A 19,003-nucleotide genomic window follows, 5' to 3' on the forward strand; every position below is an offset into this window, starting at 1 on the left:
GGCCCAGGAGACGGGCAGCGGCGGGGTTTGCACCTGCCTTCGGGTCTTGTCCCCGCAGAACTGCAGGGGGGACTGGCCCAGCACAGCCTTCTTGGGGACCTCCTCTTCCAAAACGAGCCCGGTTCCGTGTTAATTGCTCCCATTTTCAGAGCAGCGCCCATTAATTCAGAGAAAAGATTCTCATAGACCCTGCATAGAGTTACACCAGCACTGTCACCCAGCTAGCAAACGTCCGGATGCCGATAAACCCTTGGTCTTGAAGTGTATGCTTAAAACGTAGTGATGTTCCCACTGCTCAGGCAGGCAGCACCCTCAGTATGAATGAGGTGGGGGTTTTCACACTTGACTCAGGCAGCTCTTTGCTGAGAGCTGTGTTTGTGCTAGCTGCAGAGGTCTTGCATGTTTGCTTAAAAAAAAAAGTGCATCTTTTGAGGCAGCTGTGATCTGGTGTGAGCACAAGCCTATCTGCAGACCCAGGGGATTCCTGACTGGCTGTGTGCTGCTGGGTACTTCATCTCTGGGACTGAGCTGCCCACTTGTGCATCCCCCAGCTGCATAACACTCTGGTACATGTTGCACTTTCCACCTATATAAGTGCCTGTTATCACTAGGTTGTGGGGAGGGGAGAATAGTATTTTTTTTTCATGCTCTTTTAGCTTGGAGACTAGCTGTTGTGACTCCCTTCAAACAGGTCCTCTGTAGGCTGAGCCTAGACAAGGCCACTTGTACCATAAAGAGCAAATGCTCTGGGGAAGTTGGGAGCATGTGGAACAAGCATAGAGGCTGGAGAGTTTATGATCTTCACTGCAGTGTTTCCTGGTGGCAAGCACTGTAACGTGTCCTTTGTCATGGCACTGACTCCCCTCCGTGCTTCACAAAGCAGCTGGGGATTCAGTTTTAGAAGGGAGTGTACCGCTGCCAAAAGGATCCAGCCCAGTCTAGGCAGATTTATTCGTTAGCCTTTGGACTCTTCACACCTGTTTCGCACATCTGAGCCCACATCTGCTCTGTCACCAGGACGCGTCAGCCTAAGTATTTTGCGTCTCTGCTGTTCCCAAGGTCTGAGCCTGTGTGGGTCCCATGGACTTCTTCCTTTCTTTCTCTCGTAGCCCAGGTGGGGAAGACATCGCTGATTATGGCTCTGGTGGGGGAGGAGTTCCCAGAAGAGGTGAGTGAAGGGCTGCTGCCTTTGCCATGCGTTGTCTAGTGCATCCTGGCCTCTCAGTGAAGAAAGCTGTCTCAGAGGGGGGCTGATACCAATAACAGAAAGCAATGCTGGGGTGATCTTGCTCATCCAGGGCAGAATAAGTCCGAGCCAACAAAATCTCTGCTATCTGCAGGAAGCATGCGAGGTGCAGGCTGCTCTGGTGTGTTGTCCTATTCAGCCTTTCGCCCTGAAATGCAGTCTATCCTGGCACTTTGTGTCTATTTGCTCTCCTGACAGAACACTGCCTTTGCCTCCTAGGAGCACAAAACTCCCTGCTCCGTTCTGTGACTCAGCTGCTGAAAATGGCTTCCTAGGGCAGCCCATTCTGCTCCAGCTTCAGCTTCTTTGCTGGAACATGTCCTCCCTAGCATGGAGCACTGCAGGCTGCTGTTGAACCCTCTGCCAGATCCCTGGAAGTGTCTAGGCTGCATTCTCTGCCTTTGTGTATTGGAGGAGGTGGGCCTGGAGCTTCAAGCTTTGGCCATGTATGTGGAGTGTGGCATCACCAGCTTGCTCGCTCATACTCTGGAGATCCCCGCAGCTCCAAGGTGTGGGTTCAGCAGCCTGCCTTCCCTGTAATTGGTCAGAAAGGGAAAATGCAGTTAGCCCAAATGTCTGTTTCCCCAGCACCACTGGCTGCTCTTGCCTGGGAGCAGATGGTATGAGTGTCCAACTTTCTCCCTCCTGTGTGATGCTTGCATTGTGCCAGCCTCAGCCTGCCCATTGCTGGGGGTAGTTCAGAATGTTCTCCTGCGTATGAAAAGCTTCTGCCAGGATGCTTGTGGGTCAGTGCTCAAAGATTTGAGGGCTGTGGAAGTGCTTTGGGACTCGGATTGACTTCCCAACACCCAGTTTCTCATGGCAGGAGAAGGAAGTATCTCCCCATTTGTGGGTTCACTATGAGTTTAGTGCTTTTCTGTGGTGCCATGGAGACATTACAACTTGGAGGGTATAGGCGGCTGTAGTCTAGGGCTTCTGGCAGGCCTAGTGCTGTGCTAGAATCAGCTGTGCCAAAGTCATCAACTGGCCTCTGCATCAGATCCACAGTGCAACTGCGAGTTGCTGTGGCCCTGAGTAAGCCTTCCTCTTCCTCCCAGCAAACAAACTAGCTGGGAAATAACACCCACTCTGTTCGTTTGGTTCTGGGCTGTGTTCTCCCAAACCTCTCTTTATTGATGGGTTCCATCTCTACTCTGGAGGGAGACGTCTGCTTCCAAGAATCTGTCTGTGGCCCCATGGGGGACACTTCATGTAGTCTCTGACTTCTTCAGGGCCTTTGGATGGCATAGTCCTGTGTTTCCCCCTCTTTGCTTTCAGCTTGGATCTGCTTCCCATCCCATCCCCATGTGCCTTCTGCTTTTGCAAGCCTGCACATGCATGTGCTGCCCTCCTGAGTGTGTCTGTCTGTTTTAAAGGTGCCCCCTCGTGCGGAAGAGATCACAATCCCAGCTGATGTCACGCCTGAGAAAGTCCCCACTCACATCGTGGACTACTCAGGTAGGCCCCTCTCCTGCACACTAATCCAGCTGCAGTCCTCTGGCTTTTCCTAGTCCTTCCCTCCACCTAGACCCAAGCTGTATACCCTGTAGAGCCCCCACAAGTGCTTCTCCAGTTTTGCCAGGAATAGCCAGCCCAGGAGACATGCGGAGAATCTAATGGCTCCAGAGGATGATGATGACAGCTGGGTGACCTGTCTGTTTCCCTTTCAGAATTGGAGCAGACAGAGGAGGAGCTGCAGGAAGAGATTGCAAAGGTGAGTGGGGCTGGGAGGTGAGCAGTGGGGTGGACGTTTGATGCTTTACCCCTGTGATTCCAGTGTGGCTGTGCTCAGAGATCTGCTCTAGGCTGTCTTGGGGATTAACCTCATCAATTGTGTTAGTTTGCAGGGTCCTCCTCTATCTTGTAAACTGTGGGTACAGTTTGTTCCTGGAGAGCCTCTTGATGGAGGAGGGGAGGAGCAGTTAGCCAGCTAGCAGGGGCACCAAGGAACAATGAGTTTCTTGACTGTGATGAATGGGGAGGCGGGGAGAAGGTCCCAAGCTCTGTCTGGGAGATCTTCCCTTTTGCTGACCTAGCTCCAAGTTTGTACTCCAATACGACAGGCCCAGAGGATTTCTGCTCTGAGTGAGAAGTCAGGAGAGGACTTATGGTGTGGTCACCAGGGCAGCTTTCCAGGGAGCTGTCTGCTGAGTCCTGTAGGATTGAGAGGGACCTGGCTGTTCTTCAAGATTAACCATCACTTTTGGCTGGGTGAGGGGGATTCCAGAGAATACAGCTAATAAAACTGGCTATTTCCTCAATCCTTGTTTAAACTAAGCCTCTGCTGTCTCCACCCCAGAGGTCCTCGGACATTTCACAAGGCTGAAGTGGCTCAGTGAGCCCTGCTTCCTCTCCCCTGACAGCAAGTATGTGTACAGAAGGCTTAAAAGGGTTTCATTAAATCCTGTCAAAAGCCTTGTGTGTCCCTGGGATTAGCAATGAACTCTCTCTGGAAAAGGCTGTCTCTCCCATCTGTTCTATTTAGACACGCTTCTATTTGTGCTATCTGAATAGAGGGTCACGGTCAGATTGGAGGAAGAGAGACTGATGAATGCATAGCAAGTGGATAAAAGGTCTGAGAGCACTTTGGGCAGGAAGGCCTGGGAAGCGAGTGGTGCAGTGCTTAGCCATGTGAAGTTCTGGGGGGTTGGCATCAGCCCCAGGTGGAGAAGGCACTCATTCCCTCTGAGCCTATAAGCCAGCTTTCAGGCTGCAGTCTGGTGTGGGTATGGATACCCGCTCACCTCCCCCTGTAGCCCCTGGAGGAGGTGGCTGCTCTGTGAAGGCAGTGGATGAAAGGGAGAGATCTATCCATGCCCACAACCCCAGCATCACAAAGCTGTCTGATTCCAGGGCCTGGGTAGAGCCTGTGGAGTCTTTTGCCCCCAGGTCATCAGGTCAGAAGCATCCTATGCTGACAGTGAGCATTACTAGCTGATGCCTGTTCCGACTCTTCAGCTCTCACTGAAACACTCAGTGAACAAGTTGCAAACTCCCCCATCCCAGCTAATGTTGACTGGCCTCTTTGGCAACCTAAGTAGAGGGAGCTCTTTGTCACATACACTCCCACCTTGCAGCTGACCCACTCTCCTGCCTCCTTGGATGAGCTGTATCCAGAGAGGAGTTGAAGCCCTTTGAGTGGGCAGTGTAGGGTATGCTGGCAGTGCCAGAGCCCAGGCAGGACTTCGTGAAGCGCCAGTCTGCAGCACTGTCATCTTCCTGTCTGTAGCACCAGAGTCACTCTGGATAGACATGGAGATCAAACAGCCCTGGGCTGCCACCAAGGGGGTCCTTAGTAGCTGGGGTTGCCCAGAGCCTCTGGGCTGTTCAGTTAAAAGCATTTGGCTATTCAAGGGCTTGCAAATGGCCAATGTGTTTATATATGGCCAGGTATCATGGTGCTGTGGGTGTGTCTGCCAGAGTGTCTGTTAGTACAAAATCTGTGTGGTCACCGGGTCTGCCTGGCTTCACTTGTTGACTGCTTGACAGTGGGCTTGTACTAGAGCCAAAGGGACCCTGTCCTTTCTGTGCAGAGAGGAGTCCAAGCTGTGGCCCATGCTGGCTGTCAGCTGGTTGCTGCCTCTTGCTTCCTGCCCCCAGATGTGCCAGCGTAGGGCTAACGGCCTCCTCCTGCTGTTCCTTCTTGCAGGCCAACGTGGTGTGCGTGGTGTATGATGTCACCAAAGAAGCCACAATTGAGAAGGTAACAGCCCAACTCTGCACTCATTACTCTCAGCCCGTGGTGCTGCATACAGCCTTGCTGTGGTCTGCTGCCTCTCCCTGTATGGTCTGCCACTTGTGGAGCCCCAAAGACTGCCCCATCCTACACGGGTGCTGCGCAGGCCTCACCCTGCTGGTTGAGGTTTTGGAGCTCTTTAAGAGCAGCAATTTCCTGCTAAAGCCATTAGCAAGCAATGTAGACTCCGCATATTCAAAGGGAATACGCCACCAATGCCAGGTCCATCCAGCCCACATTCTTCTTCATCAGTGGCAAACCCGTGCATCCTGAACCCACTTTGGATTTCCTCCACCTAATCAGAGACAGGCTCATTCCTGCCCACTCCAGGTGGAGCCCAGCCTGGCTGTGGCCATTCTTGCCCTATAAAATGGCTCCCACCCTCTAGATCACAGCCTGCATCCCTTCACTGGTGTCCAGCCTTTTACAGATGATCTGATGATCTGTGCTTGGGCTTGCAGCAGAGCAGATGGGCTGTAGCAATAAGCCAGCTGCATTGCCATAAACCCCTGCTAGCAACTGGTTAGTGTGCAGATTGCATCCCAGTTGTGCCAGGACCCACTTCCTCAGCCCCTTGCAGCTGTCACTGATCTGGTTTAAGAGGATTTTTTTTATTTTTTGCTTTTCAGATTCGGACAAAGTGGATTCCTCTGGTGAATGGGGGAGTTGAAAAGGGCTCCAGGTACTGTACCCAATGTCACCTGGGTGGAGCCTAGTTGGAAAGAGGGAGTGTTAGTAGCCTAAAGGACTGGCTCTGTGCCCCTGCTTTCTTTGTTCTGTCTGTGGCTGTGTGCACGGGCACTGGACTCAAGTCTGCCACTTGCTGAGGAACTGGGGGATTCCCCAGGGCAAGTATTTTGGTGCTTCCTTCGGAGCTGCCTCCTCTGAGGTTCCTGAGAGCTGCAGTCAGAAGCATCTCTATAACATATGTCCCAGGTGGCCCTGCTAAGGTCTTCTCCTACTTGGGTCTTGCTGGCTCCCGAAAAGGAGGATCAGCTGCTAACAGTCCTCCCCTCCAGTCCTGCACGTGCTAGGTAGGCATGACATTGCATTGCTGAGTTAGGGCAGGACTGTGGAGGCCATAAGCATGCATTGCTCAGGGGTAAGGCCCTCTCAGTGTGCTGTTTAAAAGGTCCCTGGGTGCATCCCAGCTGTCTGGTAAGGATCAGACAGGCTGACTTGCTGCTGGTGTTGCAACTGTAGTCATGGTGGCTGGCAGTGGGAGAGCAGTCACTGTGCCAGCTGAGCATGGAGGCTGAATGCCCTTCCAGCCAGTTGCCCATTAAGCATGTGTGGAATGTTACTGGTCAGGGGAGCAGTTGCATCAGTCATTGCTCTCCGTGATGGCCTTTCTTCTCTTTGCCAGGATCCCAATCATCCTAGTGGGGAACAAGTCTGACCTGCAGCCTGGGAGCTCCATGGAGATCATTCTGCCCATCATGAACCAGTTTTCAGAGATAGAGACCTGTGTGGAGGTGGGAAATCAGCAAGGGTGTTTACATTCATGGTGGTCAGTGGAAGGAGTGGGGGCAGATCCCTCCCCAGAAATCTCTACTGATTATCCAGGAGGTTTCTTTCCTGCTTTCATGTGCTGTCTCCATAGCAACGAAGAAGAATATTCTTTGCCCTGATTCAGCTGTGCCCTCCCAACTCTGATCCCTGGAAGCACCACCCGTGTTTCCTGGGCTCTGGGGAATTCCTCTACCTTCCTACAGTGCTGGGCCCTCTTGGTGGACACCACTGCCCCCTACAGCAAGGAGGGTTTAGTCTCTTGGCCTCCATCGCTGGTCCCAGAGGAGCACGTGGAAGGGATGTGCTTTCTACCCTGGAACTTCATCAGAATTCTCAGCAGCTTCAGGGTGTGTGCAGTAGACCCAGTAACACCAGCACAGGAATGGGGAGTTTCCCTTCTCAGTTTGTTTCCTAGTCACTGTCACTGACTTGACTCCATGCTTTGATCCAGTACCTGCCTGGAGCAGCTCCCTGTGATCTCAGCTCCTGTCTTCCCTAGGAGCCTTCATGCTCTCACAGCCCCTTTCTCTGTCATTGCACTAGTGTTCTGCCAGGAACTTGAAGAACATCTCTGAGCTGTTCTTCTATGCCCAGAAAGCTGTGCTGCACCCAACCGCCCCCTTGTATGATCCAGAGGAGAAACAGGTAAGAGAAGCTGTCCATCCCACCCCACCCCCAGTCCACCTCACTCTTGTTGGGGGAGGAGCAGGGGTTCTCCCTTCCCAACAGCCTCTCTAGATACAGCCCCCAGCAGCTGAATCCTCTCAAATGTTTGAGAGGATCATAAACCCTTGTGTTCTTAAGTGCCACCTGTCTCTCCTTATTCTTGAGTTGCCAGTCACTAAGCCAGTCCTGACAGTTGGCAGAGCTAGCCAGTTTGTCAGCCGCTGCTCCCCACTGCTGAACAAAGAGCTCTTTTCCTCGCCCTGAATCCAAAGTCCTTCTCCTGCCTGGCAGTGTCAAAGTACGTTGATATGTTAGATTGCCAAGTGGTATGGGGTGAGGTAAGAGGTTTGGGGATGTCTGGTGCAGAGACAAACTGCCTCATCCTGGGGCACAAGCACAAAGGGACGTTCAGTGCTGTGGACGGAGAGCAAATTGGAGATCAGAAAAAGAAATGCTTCCATAAGTGTAGCTAGCCAGTGGAGCTCCTAGTCCCTGGATGTCATGCAGCTTCACAGGGCTTTGGAACTTACTAGGCATCCTTGCGAACAGTCTCATTCTTTACCTTTTCATGCTGCAAATATAAGTTAGGCCCTTGTTCTTGAGGGCATAAGCAGGTGGGGAATGACAGGCTTAGAAAGAGATTTGCCTTGCAGGTTGACGGTTGCTGGCCCCTTACACCTACATCTAGAGAGCTGGTGCTGGCTGCCTGGACTAGTTTGTTCTGTGCCCTGGGCCAAGAATGCCTCTGAATGCAGGGCGGGGCAGGGTGCAGGCAGGCAGGGGTCCAGGAGCGTCACTCTGACAGCCTTTTTCCCCAACACATGTCACTTGTTACTCCCACAGCTGAGACTGGTGTGTGCACGAGCGCTCACACGAATATTCAACATCTCAGACCAGGATAATAACCAGATCCTTAGTGACGATGAGCTCAACTGCTTTCAGGTATGGTCAGCTCCAGACATGGGCTTTGCTGTTCTGGCCTGTCATATATTCCCATGGTCACTAATGGTTTCCTCTGCAGAAGGAGTCACCTCCCGCCTACCTGTTTTCAGCAGCTGTGCATCCCTTCTCCTGGCTTCTCTAACTCCTCTGGTTCCTGTTTCCTTCTAACACCAGGAGAAACAGCAAATTCTTTGTGTGGCCCACAGAAACCTATTTGAACTTATCTTCCTGTGGGATCAAAGTTAGAGCAGTTAGGATGCATTTTCTAGTACTGAAAGCTATTCATCTGTCTGCAGACAAGTCTCAGGCATGCCACCTGCAGTCTTGGTAGCATTTGCTCTATGACAGGAGAAGCAGGTAATCCCTAGAGAGCCAGGAAGATTCCTGCTGCATGGCCAAGCTGAGGAACTGGGGGAGTTTTATCAGGAATGAGGCAGGATTGGCAGCCCATGAGGTGAATGGATTGTACTTTTCAAGAGGGCACTACTGTCCTCTGGAGGTGAGAGCTTACAGTATGCAAGGAGCACAAGAATCAGGTTGTGAGAGCTTTGCAGGGGTGAGCTGGACAGGGAATGGAGTAAAACTAGGTGGCTCTGGAGAGAGCGGGAGGGGAGAGGGGAAGGTTGTAATTTGCCACTGGGGTTCCCTGACCAGACCCTTGTCTCTTGGGAGGTAGAAGTCCTGCTTTGGGAACCCCCTGGCTCCCCAGGCCTTGGAAGACGTGAAGATGGTTGTGTGGAAGAACACTACAGATGGGGTACAGGACAACGGCCTGACATTAAATGGTAACTGAAGCAGAGAACTTTTTGCTAGTATCACTGTTCCCTCCAGAATGATGCTACTGGGCTCTAGCATGTGGGAGACAAACTGCCCTGGACAGAGAAGTGCGGCAGCTCTCCATCAACACCTGGTGTGGGCTGTGCCCTTCTGTGCTCTGCACAGACTGTACTTGAAAACCTAACTGGGCCATCCTTGCATGAGTTTGCCCTTGACATGGTGCCCTAAACCCTCCTGCTTCCCTGCAGGCTCTCTGATGGGGCTGAGCAAATCCTACTGTTCCATGCTTGTGTTGCCAGTGCTATTCCATGAATGTCTGCCTCGTTTTCTTCCTGCAGGCTTCCTCTTCCTGAACACGCTCTTCATCCAGAGGGGACGGCACGAGACCACATGGACCATCCTGCGACGCTTTGGCTATGATGATGAGCTGGAGCTGATGGATGACTATCTCTACCCACAGTGAGTATCTGGCCCTTCCAGGTGCAGTCTGGTGTTTGGTGCCCCCCTGAGCTGTCCAAGTGATCCTTGTTTGAGAGCCTCCATGTTCTTCTCAGAGGCAGCTGACTCCTCCAGAAGGGTCACCAAGCAGTGAAGCTTCCTTCCTATATATCTGTATAGCTTCTTCCCCCTCAGCCTGCAGAAACAGGGGTTGGTGTCCATCCCAGGCACAGCCCAGGGCATGCAGTCTGGTTCTTTGACACAAGCATGTTCATGCTTCTCATCCCAGCACTTGTCCACACAAAGCAAGACAGGATCGGAGGGCTTTTTGGCAGATGAATGCAACCAGCACAGCTGCCTTGGCACTGTATTTTCTGCTGCTGGCTATGCTGCAGGCAGCGTGGGGGGCAAACAGGGACATGCCTGCGATTCTCCCTTGAAATCAACTAGGGGCGTTCCCCCTCCCTCCAACACTGTGGAACAATAAACTGTCAGCTTGGCATTCTGCTAGGATGCTGCATCTGCAGCCTTCTCTCTGATCCTGACACGCCCCCAGAGGTGCCGTTCCAGCTCTAATGAAAGGGTTCAAATTGTGAGCTAGAGAATCCTATAGCCAAAACAGGGTTCCTGGAGATATAATAGGGTTCATGCTGTCAGGAAAGAAACTACTGTAACAAAAGCCCCATTGCATTGCCTGTTGCTGGATTGCTGGTGCTTTGAGCTCCAGGCTCAGTGAAAATAGCTCAGCAGGGGCTGTAGCAGTTTCAGTCCTTACATGAGCTTCACAGGGATCCAAAAGCTGTGTGTCCCCTGTGAGTCTGGGCACCCAAGCATCTCCAGCTGAGAAGTGCGTTGCCAGCTAGCTGGGAACTCAAGGACTACACTGGACTTCACTGATTCCAGCCAGGCCACTGGGATTGAAATGAGGGCATTGCAAGCGGGGACTGTAGCCTCTGTATGAAAGAGCCCCATGGGTTGTGTTCTGTCCTACCCTGCTGTCTTTGCTTGGGAAATCGGCACCAGCTCCCCTCGTATGCCCAGGTGGCCATTCAACATGAGAGGAAATTCAGCGAAGATGCAACTGTTCGTTGGAATGGGTTGGCTTTTTTCAGACCATGTGTGAGTGCAGCAAGTACCATTCTGGGGTGGGGCAGAGTCTCCCTTCTGGACTGGTTTGTGCTATAGCCAGATTGGGGCAGTCCTTAGATGAGGTAGAGGGACTGTGCAGTGGTTCCTGCACTCCTACCCCAGTCCCCATGTTCAGCAGGGGGAAACCAGAGAGCAGAATTACCAGCCTGGGAATTAGAGTGTCCATGTGTGGCTTGTCAACCGGTGGTGCCAACTTGTTCCCTCTACCTCCCTGCAGGTTCCGGGTGCCCCATGACTGTTCCACTGAGCTGAATCACTTTGGCTACCAGTTCCTTCAGCGGATGTTTGAGAAGCACGACAAGGTGAGTGGCATCTGACAGGGCACGGGGAGGCCGGGTCATTGTTGGGATATAGTCCCTCTGGGAATGCTTTCATGCTGTAGCACAGACCCAGCTGCTCCAGCATCCTTGGACACAGCTGCATAAATGCAGCTGCTCCCGCACACAGTCACATCTGTTTCCTCTGTCCTTGCACTCTCCTTCCTTGAGGCAGTTGGGGGAAGCCAGCTAAGGGCTTTCCTCTTCTGCACAGTACATTCTCACAGCTTCGCGCTTGACACTGCAGGATTCAGAGGATATTTTTGCAACTCACCATATCTGCAAATGAAAGTGATCTCTGCAAAACCCAGCTGACACCCAACACGGCACCCTGCTGAAGTGTCCTGTCAGGAGCATGGAATCCCAGTGCTCTGATCACTTGAAGCTTGATTAGGCTTTTAGGGGGTAACCAGTAGAGTCTGAGCTCTGTGGTGGCTGGGCCTGGGTTGTCTGTCAGGCTGTTTCTTTCTGTACAGCCATAACTTGCCCCGATAGTGTGATAAAGGGAAGGCGGGGGTTGGGGGAAGGGGGTGGGCAAGAGAGACCCACCCTGGCAGCTGACCCATAGCTTCAGAGCAATTATAGATGACCACATACTTGACAGCCTTTGATAGCACGGAGTCCACCGATGGGAGGAGAAAGCAATTGACTGCCTTTTCCCAGCTCTTCCGAGAATGAGAAGGGAGAGATTGCCTGAGCTTCATGCAGCTCCTCCATGTGGCTTTGCAAGCCACCCTGGTATCACAGTGATGAGTGTGACATTGGGACCCAAGTCGTCGTGTGCTCTGGAGCAAAGCAAAGCTCTGGTCTTTAGTGTGGCAAACTCATAATGCTGCTGCAGTTCCCTTCACATTGAGTTCAGTGTGAAGGCAAACAACTGTAAGTGCAGTGCTCCCCAGGCTCTTGATTCAGGGGTTAAATTCCACATATTTCACACTGCCCTTGCACTTCCCCACAAAAGCTAACAGCTGACTGATTGGCGGGTAGCCCCTGGGAAAGTGGAGAAAGCACTGTGGGATGGCAGGAAAGCGCATGTGAAAGGATTTAGCAGTGAAATCAGAGCTCTTGAAACGACTGTCTTTCAACTTCCACCGACTGTCTTTCAACTTCCACCATCTTTCAGCTTCAGGGTTAGCACCCCATTGTGATGAATAGGGTTGGGTTCTCATGATGTAGCATCTTGGTTCAGGCTCTGCAGACTGTAAAAGACACAGTAGCCTTGTTTATAGCTGGTTGGTGTTTTCAAGGTCTCTTTGCAACTACAACATTTTTAAACGACAGCTTAAATTCTGCAGCGTAATTCTGCAGCAGTGAGTAGCTTCTGCAGCAAAGGATGTGGCCACAGGATCAGAGTATATGGGACCCAGAGGCCCAGATAAATAACTGTCCTAATTATCCTGTGTGTGCGTGTGTGTGTGCATGTGCGTGTGCTTCCCTCACAAACCCTCCCTTTTCATTGCCAGGACCGGGATGGAGCACTCTCACCTGCAGAACTGCAGAGTTTCTTCAGTGTCTTCCCCTATGTGCCCTGGGGGCGTGAACTCTACAACACGGTATGCACCACTGATAAAGGCCTGCTTTCCCTGCATGGATTCCTCTGCCAGTGGACGTAAGCGCAGTCCCTCTCCACCCCCCGCCCCTTACACCAGTTCACATTGCACTTCCTAGGCTCTGTTAGGGTTTCTTATAACTGGTGACATCTTCCTTGCTTGCACCCGCAGGCTGGTGGCCTATCTGGATGTCCATCACTGTCTGGAGTACCTCGGTTACCTGGGTTATCCCATCCTCTCTGACCAGGACTCTCAGACACACGCCATCACAGGTACATCATCCCTCCAGAGCTTCCCATCATTGCCTTGGGTATCCACCCTACTGCTCGGTGGCTAACTCCAGCTTCTCTCCTTCCCCTACTCCAGTTACCCGGGAGAAGAGAATTGACCTGGAGAAGGGCCAGACCCAGAGGAATGTCTTCCTCTGTAAGGTGATTGGCCCCAGAGGCACGGGCAAGTCTGCATTTCTACAGGCCTTTCTGGGGAGAAACCTGCCTGTGAGTATACATGCACTGCTTGTCTCCAGCATGTAGTAGGCAGGGGCTGGGACCCTCAGCCTGCTGAAGATGGAAGAAAATTGAATAGGCCATCTGTTTGATCTCAGTGCTCGGTGCATGTTTGTTCAGTGCAATACATTCCCTACTACTCAGCTCTTAAGTTGTCTAAATAATGGAACTTCCACCACTGTCTTTGAACACAAAATATAGGAGGGCAACCAGTTCCTTCTATTTGCTTTTCCCTATGCCAGTAGGCCTACCTGCCTGAGGCTCTGGAGGAAGAGCCCCTTCTTGGGGTGGATGGATGGGGAAGCAGCTAAACTTTTTGTTGGTGTGACTGAGTTTATAATTGCTTCTAGTATTGTCAGTGAATTTAGGTGTCCTCCTTGTCTTCGGGGCAGCATCATGTTCTGACAGCCCAGGGGACCTGGATCTATGTCCATGTGTTAGTTTTGCCTCCATTACCAGGTTGCTGTTGTGCTGGCAAGCTGCCAGTAGACTTAAACATTGTACCTCTGGGTGTGCTTTCCTTCTAATGTCTGCGTTGCTGTTTTCCCCTTGGTGCAGACACAGATGGAGTCCCCAGGAGATCTGTCCTTCCATGCCATCAACACAGTACAAGTCAACAGCCAGGAGAAGTATTTAATTGTAAGTCCTGTGCAGCAGAACACTGGGGCTGGGCTTTGGGGTGAAATAGCTGCCTCTCCTGCCCAGGGGAGAGCACGGAGGGGATTTCTGTGGTTGTGCTGAGAGGGGAAATCTGCAGCCTGATTCCCGGTCTTCTGCCATAGTCACTAATCACAGAAACCTCTGGGACATCTGCTTTGGCACCTTACTTCACACACTATTCCCATGCCTGCTTTTGTGGTGGGTACAACCTGTGCATCAATATGAGGAGCCCCACATCTTCTAGATCCTCTGAGATCTCACTAGGTGCGCCCTGGGCTGTCTGCTTTCATGTTACTTTCCCTCTCGTTTCCTGTAATACAGTTATATGAGATCGACGTGGACACAGAGTTCATGAAAGCATCCGATGCAGCCTGTGATGTTGCCTGCTTAATGTACAATGTGAACGACCCCAAATCTTTCAACTACTGTGCCAGCATTTATAAGGTAAGTGGCATGACCCTGCGTGACTCCAACCACATCCTCCCCTGAGCTGCAGCCATGATTCCCTGAAGCAAATCCACACCTTAGTAAAAGGTCCAGGACATAACTTGCCAGGTGGAGAGGGTTGAGGTTGATGAGGGTTAGTTAACATCTTGACAACTAAGCTGTCAGTCTAGCCCAGCCATCTTGTAGCAGAAGTCCCTTGCAGCAGAAGTTCCTTGCTGACCTGCAAGGTGATCTTTCCTTTGCTTAGTGCCTGTGTTACATTACTCTGGCCTCATCCCAGCTCTGAATTCTCCCTGTGTAGCAGTAATGATCACCAGGGATCCTGGATTTCTCTATTTAAAAAATGCAAAATTCTGTGATAAAAAATAAAATCTCTGAGGGGGGGCGGGGGTTGTGTGTGTGTGTGTGTAGATATAGATATCTAGAAGTAGATATAGATATTGAGAGAGAGCGGTGTCATTTGAACACAACATTTTATTGATATATTTACAATTTTAAAGCAACTTGGAACCCTACCAGTGCCTCAATCATTATAATAGAATCAATTCTAAAAAAACCTATATATTTTGGCATTTGATTTTGGTTTTTTTATCATGGAAAATCAGAGCTCCCCCTGCCCCCTTGGCTCACCAGGATGGAGGTTCAGCTGTGGCTGTGCCGCCACCGCTTCATGGAGCTGAGCAGCCCTGATATGATAGTGCCCTGCCCCTGCCTGTGCCAGTGCCCCCACTGCCAACCTTCAGCCCCTTGGCCTTCCCAGTGCCCCTCGCTCACAAACCCAACAGTCCCCCACCCCTCCAGCCCTGCTGGTGCCCTCTTACTGTTGACCTACAGACCCCCTGCTCCCAGCCCTACTGGTGCCCCTCAGTCCCAATCTGCTTCCCCCTGCCTCTAAGCTTCAGCCCAGTGTGTGGGGGAGGGAGTGACGCATCAGAGGAGCATGGGGGGGAGGGGGGACACATGTCCCCCCAGTTTTCTGCACCCACAGTGTGGTATGGGGCTGCAGCCTGGCTAGACCAGCCCAGTGTGTGGAACCCAGCACAGGAAGGAGTGCCATACCTCCATGGCCACCAAGATGAGGCACCCCCTATCCACCTGGCAGTTGTGAGGGGCACAACTCCACACCGTTGCCATTGTGCCTTACCTTAGTGGCCATAATGGCAGGGCTCCCAGTGGCAGCAGCATGGGGTGTGCCCCCCAGTGGTGCTAGGCAGGCAGGGGGCACCTCACCATGGTGGCTCCCACACTGGGTCCTGCCTCCTGTGCCCTATCTGCGGCTCCTGCCTGGTGCTGGTCCAGCCAAGCTGCAGCCTCATGCCCTGCTTTGGGTGCAGAAATGTGGGGGCACATATGCCCCCCCATGCCCCTCCCCATGCATCATCAGTAGGCCCAACCCCTACCCATGAGTGCAGAGAGCCACCTGTGGTTCTGTCCCACTCCCTGGTCAGACTCTGCGGCCACATATCCCCACCTTCTCCAGCCCCAGGCATCACGCATTACCCCAGCTGGGCAGCGCCCCCCAGCCACCATCTGCCAACCCTGTCCTACTCTGCCCCTCACTGCACAAGCACAGCATGAGCCACCACCTCAATTTCCCCATGCATCACCTCTGCCCCTGCCCCCATAGAGTTAGCTGGAGGGAGCTGCTCTCCACCACACTGCCTAGCTGTCATGTGTATGTTTACGCGTGCACATACACATGGCGTCCTCTGCCCTCTGCGTCCTGCTTCCCCCAGCTCCAAACTGCCCCTTGCACGTGGACCTTTGCCAGCCTGCAAAGGGAAACCAGGTTTCCCAGATTTTTCTCCTTTAAAGGGGAGCATCTGTATTTTTCTGTGAGAAACAGAAAACCCAGATCCCTGATGATCACTTACCTGTGTCTCCCCATTGCACCCTTTGTTATTCTCCCATGCAGCAACACTACATGGATGGACAGATTCCCTGCGTCTTTGTAGCCTCTAAATCAGACCTTCCAGAAGTGACTCAGCAGCATGGACTCTCACCAGCTGAGTTTTGCTACAAGCATCGCCTCCCACCACCATTCTACTTCACCTGCTGCACCCAAGACCCACCCAGCACCACTGTCTACAGCAAACTGGCCATGGCTGCCACTTTCCCGTTAGTAATAATCTCTCTGAACACAGAAACCTCTGCCACGGGCATAATGCTGGGTTGGGGACTTGGGCTGGGTCTGAGGGGCTGTGTCTGTAAACGTTATCAGTCAACACAGGAGGTGGAGCAGGAGCTTAGATGATGAATGGGAGCATTTTCCATCCGCAGGGCACTTCTCATGCATTGGCTCATTCAAACTTTAGAGGCTTTTCTGTGCCTCTTATGCTACAAGATCTGAACATTTAACTCATACCTGTTAGCTCATTTTTCTAGCGTGCTTATGAGGTTGGGAAGTGTTAGCAGCCCTGTCTCAGGGCAAGAGCTGTCCTCACAGGTGGCTGCAACCACAGGGCTGGCTATCCTCTCCTACAAAGTGCAGTTAGCTTCTGCAGAGAAACTGTATCAAACCAGCTTTCTTGCTCAGTTGCTGCCACCTTGAGTGTCTTGCTTGTGTATAATTGAATGAAGAGTCTGTCACTTTTAGTTCAGACCTGGGAGAGGACCCAAAGTTCAGTTCCACTTTGTGCTTCAGCAACAGAATCATTAAGAAAGTTCCCAGCACCAAATACTTATTATTGATGCATGAGCTGAAATAAAGCCTACATGAGCATCCAATCCTGAGCTTGCAAGCATGGCTAGGGGAGAAACATCTCTGATTTTTTCCCCCTGAAATTGATGATCAGAGTGGTAAGGAAGTCAACAAGACTGAGTCTCACAAGGCCATTTGTGAGGAGTCCCATCTGGAGTAGAACTTTGGTTCAGGTAGGTCACGGAGGCCCCTGGCAAACATTCATATAAAGGCCTGGTGGGATCTGATTCATGTTCCCAACAACTGTACCTCCATCCAGGCTTACAAGTACACGGCAGGGGGCATAGTGGTGGGATCAGGGATTAGATCCCAACTGCACCATATTGCCAGTGCAGAGGGAGCCCAGGATCGTTATCCTGTGCTCCCCTTGCTCTGGCAGGTTACAAGCCAGTCGTCTGATTTCTAGCCTCTAGAGTTTACCAGAGCCTTTGGCTCTGCTGTTCCCCACAGGCTGGGAGCCTTGATCAGCTGTGGAGATCATGCTCTTGGTTTATAAAAGCTTTGACTGGCTCTAAGTTGAGGACAGAATATAAAAGGAGGATAAAGGGCCTGGAAGGGAACAGCACACATCATCACCAGCCTCCATCATCACTTGCAGGAAACTCTTGGCACCTCAAGAGATCAGACTATCATGGAACCAACCTATTCCTTCCCCACCAAATCCATTTCTGACACAGATAGAATGGACACAGCCTTTGCCTTTACACTTGGCTACATGAGCAGTGTAAGGTGCAATGGGAACCACTCACAGTATTTTGTGTAATAATTTTACAGTTTATTCCTTGTTTCATTTTGCCATTAGTTGCACAAATGTGTGACAGGGTGACTAAAGACGTGATTAAATGGTTAATCATTTTTAAGTGTAATGTCTGCTAGCAGACATAGGCAGGCAGGTTAAGGCTTAAAATTTAGATTTGGTATAGGAAATGCCTGGACCCAGCTGCCTGTTTAGACCATACTAGCACCAGTAGTATGGAGGGAGGATCATTCTGCCTAAGTGCATGGAGTGAGGTGCAGGCAAAAAACACCTTTGATTATTAAAACCAGAAGAACCTTAGGCAGCTAAGAGACTTTTTCAGTTAAGAATTATTTTCTTTAGTCTCCCTTTTTAGTGCTTTTGGACCCTTTCCTCTCCCCTCCCCATGGGAATAACTTTTAAATATTCCTAATACATCCAGGAAATGTGATATACATAAATAAAATGTGTAATGGAGGCCCTGGGATAGGTTGTTCTCTTCTGATTTGGCTTTATATGAATAATGTATGTTCTCTCCTCCTGGGACTGGAGTTTATAGGTCTCTATAATGCAGGGTTGTTAAGGAAACTGCTCACATGGGGAAGCTTGGTCCCATCAACTAGTTCAGTTCCCAGTCCTCTCTTAATGCTTTCCAGTAACCCCATCTTCTCAGGAGCTGTCTGATTTTTTTCTTAATGTATGAAGATATCAATGCAGCTTGACCTAGAAAGGCAGAGGCGTAACTCCTTGTTCGTACCAATTATTTAACTGTTGTTGTACTATTTATTCCTTCCCTGAGAACAAGTATAAAAGCAAAGGCTGTGTCCATTCTATCTGTCAGAAATGGATTTGGTGGGGAAAGAATAGGTTGGTTGCATGGTTGTAGTGCCAAGAGTTTCCTGCAAGTGATGATGGAGGCTGGTGATGATGTGTGCTGTTCCCTTCCAGGCCCTTTATCCTCCTTCTATATTCTGTCCTCAACTTAGAGCCAGTCAAAGCTTTTAAAAACCAAGAGCACGATCCCCACATTCCCTTTCCTGATCCAGCCAGAGAGCAGGGCAAAATTGTCACAATTTTCCTATACCACCAAACTAGGTGCATGCTGCTTTTCAGCTTCTCTGCTCTGCTGCTGGGATCAAGCAAACTGGAGACAAAACAGGCTGGCCTTACAGAAACACTGGGCCTTGGCTGTCAGCTACAAACAGAAGAGACCTGGCTGTGGTTTTCTATTTGCTGTTTCTGTCTGGTGCACCGTGATCTGCACCATCTCCAGCATTGCCAATGACAATCCTCCTGGCCCAAGAGCTGCCTAGGAGAGTTTGTTTCTGGCCCAAGGTGCATCGTTTGCCAGGAATGTCTTTAGGGCTTTGTACAGTTGGCTGAATGGCCTCTTACCTGTTTTCTTGCAGGCACCTGAATGATAGTGAGCTGGGAGCAGCTTCCTTCTGGCTCCGGGTTGCCTTGGGAGCCACTATGACCGCCCTGGTAGGATTCACGCTTTACAAAGTGCTGGTGAAGAGCAAATAAGGAAGAGGTGGACTGGGCCCTTCACCCTTGCCTAACCCAAATACCAGCTTCCGTGCCCGAGAACAAATATGCCCAGGGTAAAGTGATCAAACT

At 51.3% G+C, this 19,003-nt stretch overlaps 1 protein-coding gene across 4 annotated transcripts in view; it reads left to right on the top strand.

The window, feature by feature from the left end:
* Positions 1-18,982, top strand: part of RHOT2 (ras homolog family member T2) — a 19,315-nt gene extending 333 nt beyond the window's left edge. Inside the window, exons 2-19 of one of the 4 annotated variants that reach the window (XM_019507593.1) lie at positions 1,110-1,168; positions 2,623-2,704; positions 2,917-2,960; positions 4,896-4,949; positions 5,612-5,664; positions 6,349-6,457; positions 7,038-7,139; positions 8,004-8,102; positions 8,779-8,887; positions 9,218-9,338; positions 10,684-10,768; positions 12,247-12,392; positions 12,505-12,605; positions 12,700-12,830; positions 13,398-13,478; positions 13,821-13,943; positions 15,862-16,064; positions 18,793-18,982. In XM_019507593.1, the coding sequence (XP_019363138.1) occupies positions 1,110-1,168; positions 2,623-2,704; positions 2,917-2,960; positions 4,896-4,949; positions 5,612-5,664; positions 6,349-6,457; positions 7,038-7,139; positions 8,004-8,102; positions 8,779-8,887; positions 9,218-9,338; positions 10,684-10,768; positions 12,247-12,392; positions 12,505-12,605; positions 12,700-12,830; positions 13,398-13,478; positions 13,821-13,943; positions 15,862-16,064; positions 18,793-18,910 (1,820 nt within the window). In that variant the 3' untranslated portion in view covers positions 18,911-18,982. Of the gene's footprint in view, positions 1-1,109; positions 1,169-2,622; positions 2,705-2,916; positions 2,961-4,895; positions 4,950-5,611; positions 5,665-6,348; positions 6,458-7,037; positions 7,140-8,003; positions 8,103-8,778; positions 8,888-9,217; positions 9,339-10,683; positions 10,769-12,246; positions 12,393-12,504; positions 12,606-12,699; positions 12,831-13,397; positions 13,479-13,820; positions 13,944-15,861; positions 16,065-18,496 lie in introns of all 4 variants that reach the window. The other 3 variants (XM_019507592.1, XM_019507594.1, XM_019507595.1) reach the window with 3 other exon arrangements.
* The last annotated feature ends 21 nt before the right edge of the window (positions 18,983-19,003 follow it).

The sequence above is a fragment of the Gavialis gangeticus genome, unplaced genomic scaffold (assembly GCF_001723915.1).
Source record: "Gavialis gangeticus isolate Ggan-Ray unplaced genomic scaffold, GavGan_comp1, whole genome shotgun sequence".
NCBI classification, from domain to species: domain Eukaryota; kingdom Metazoa; phylum Chordata; order Crocodylia; family Gavialidae; genus Gavialis; species Gavialis gangeticus.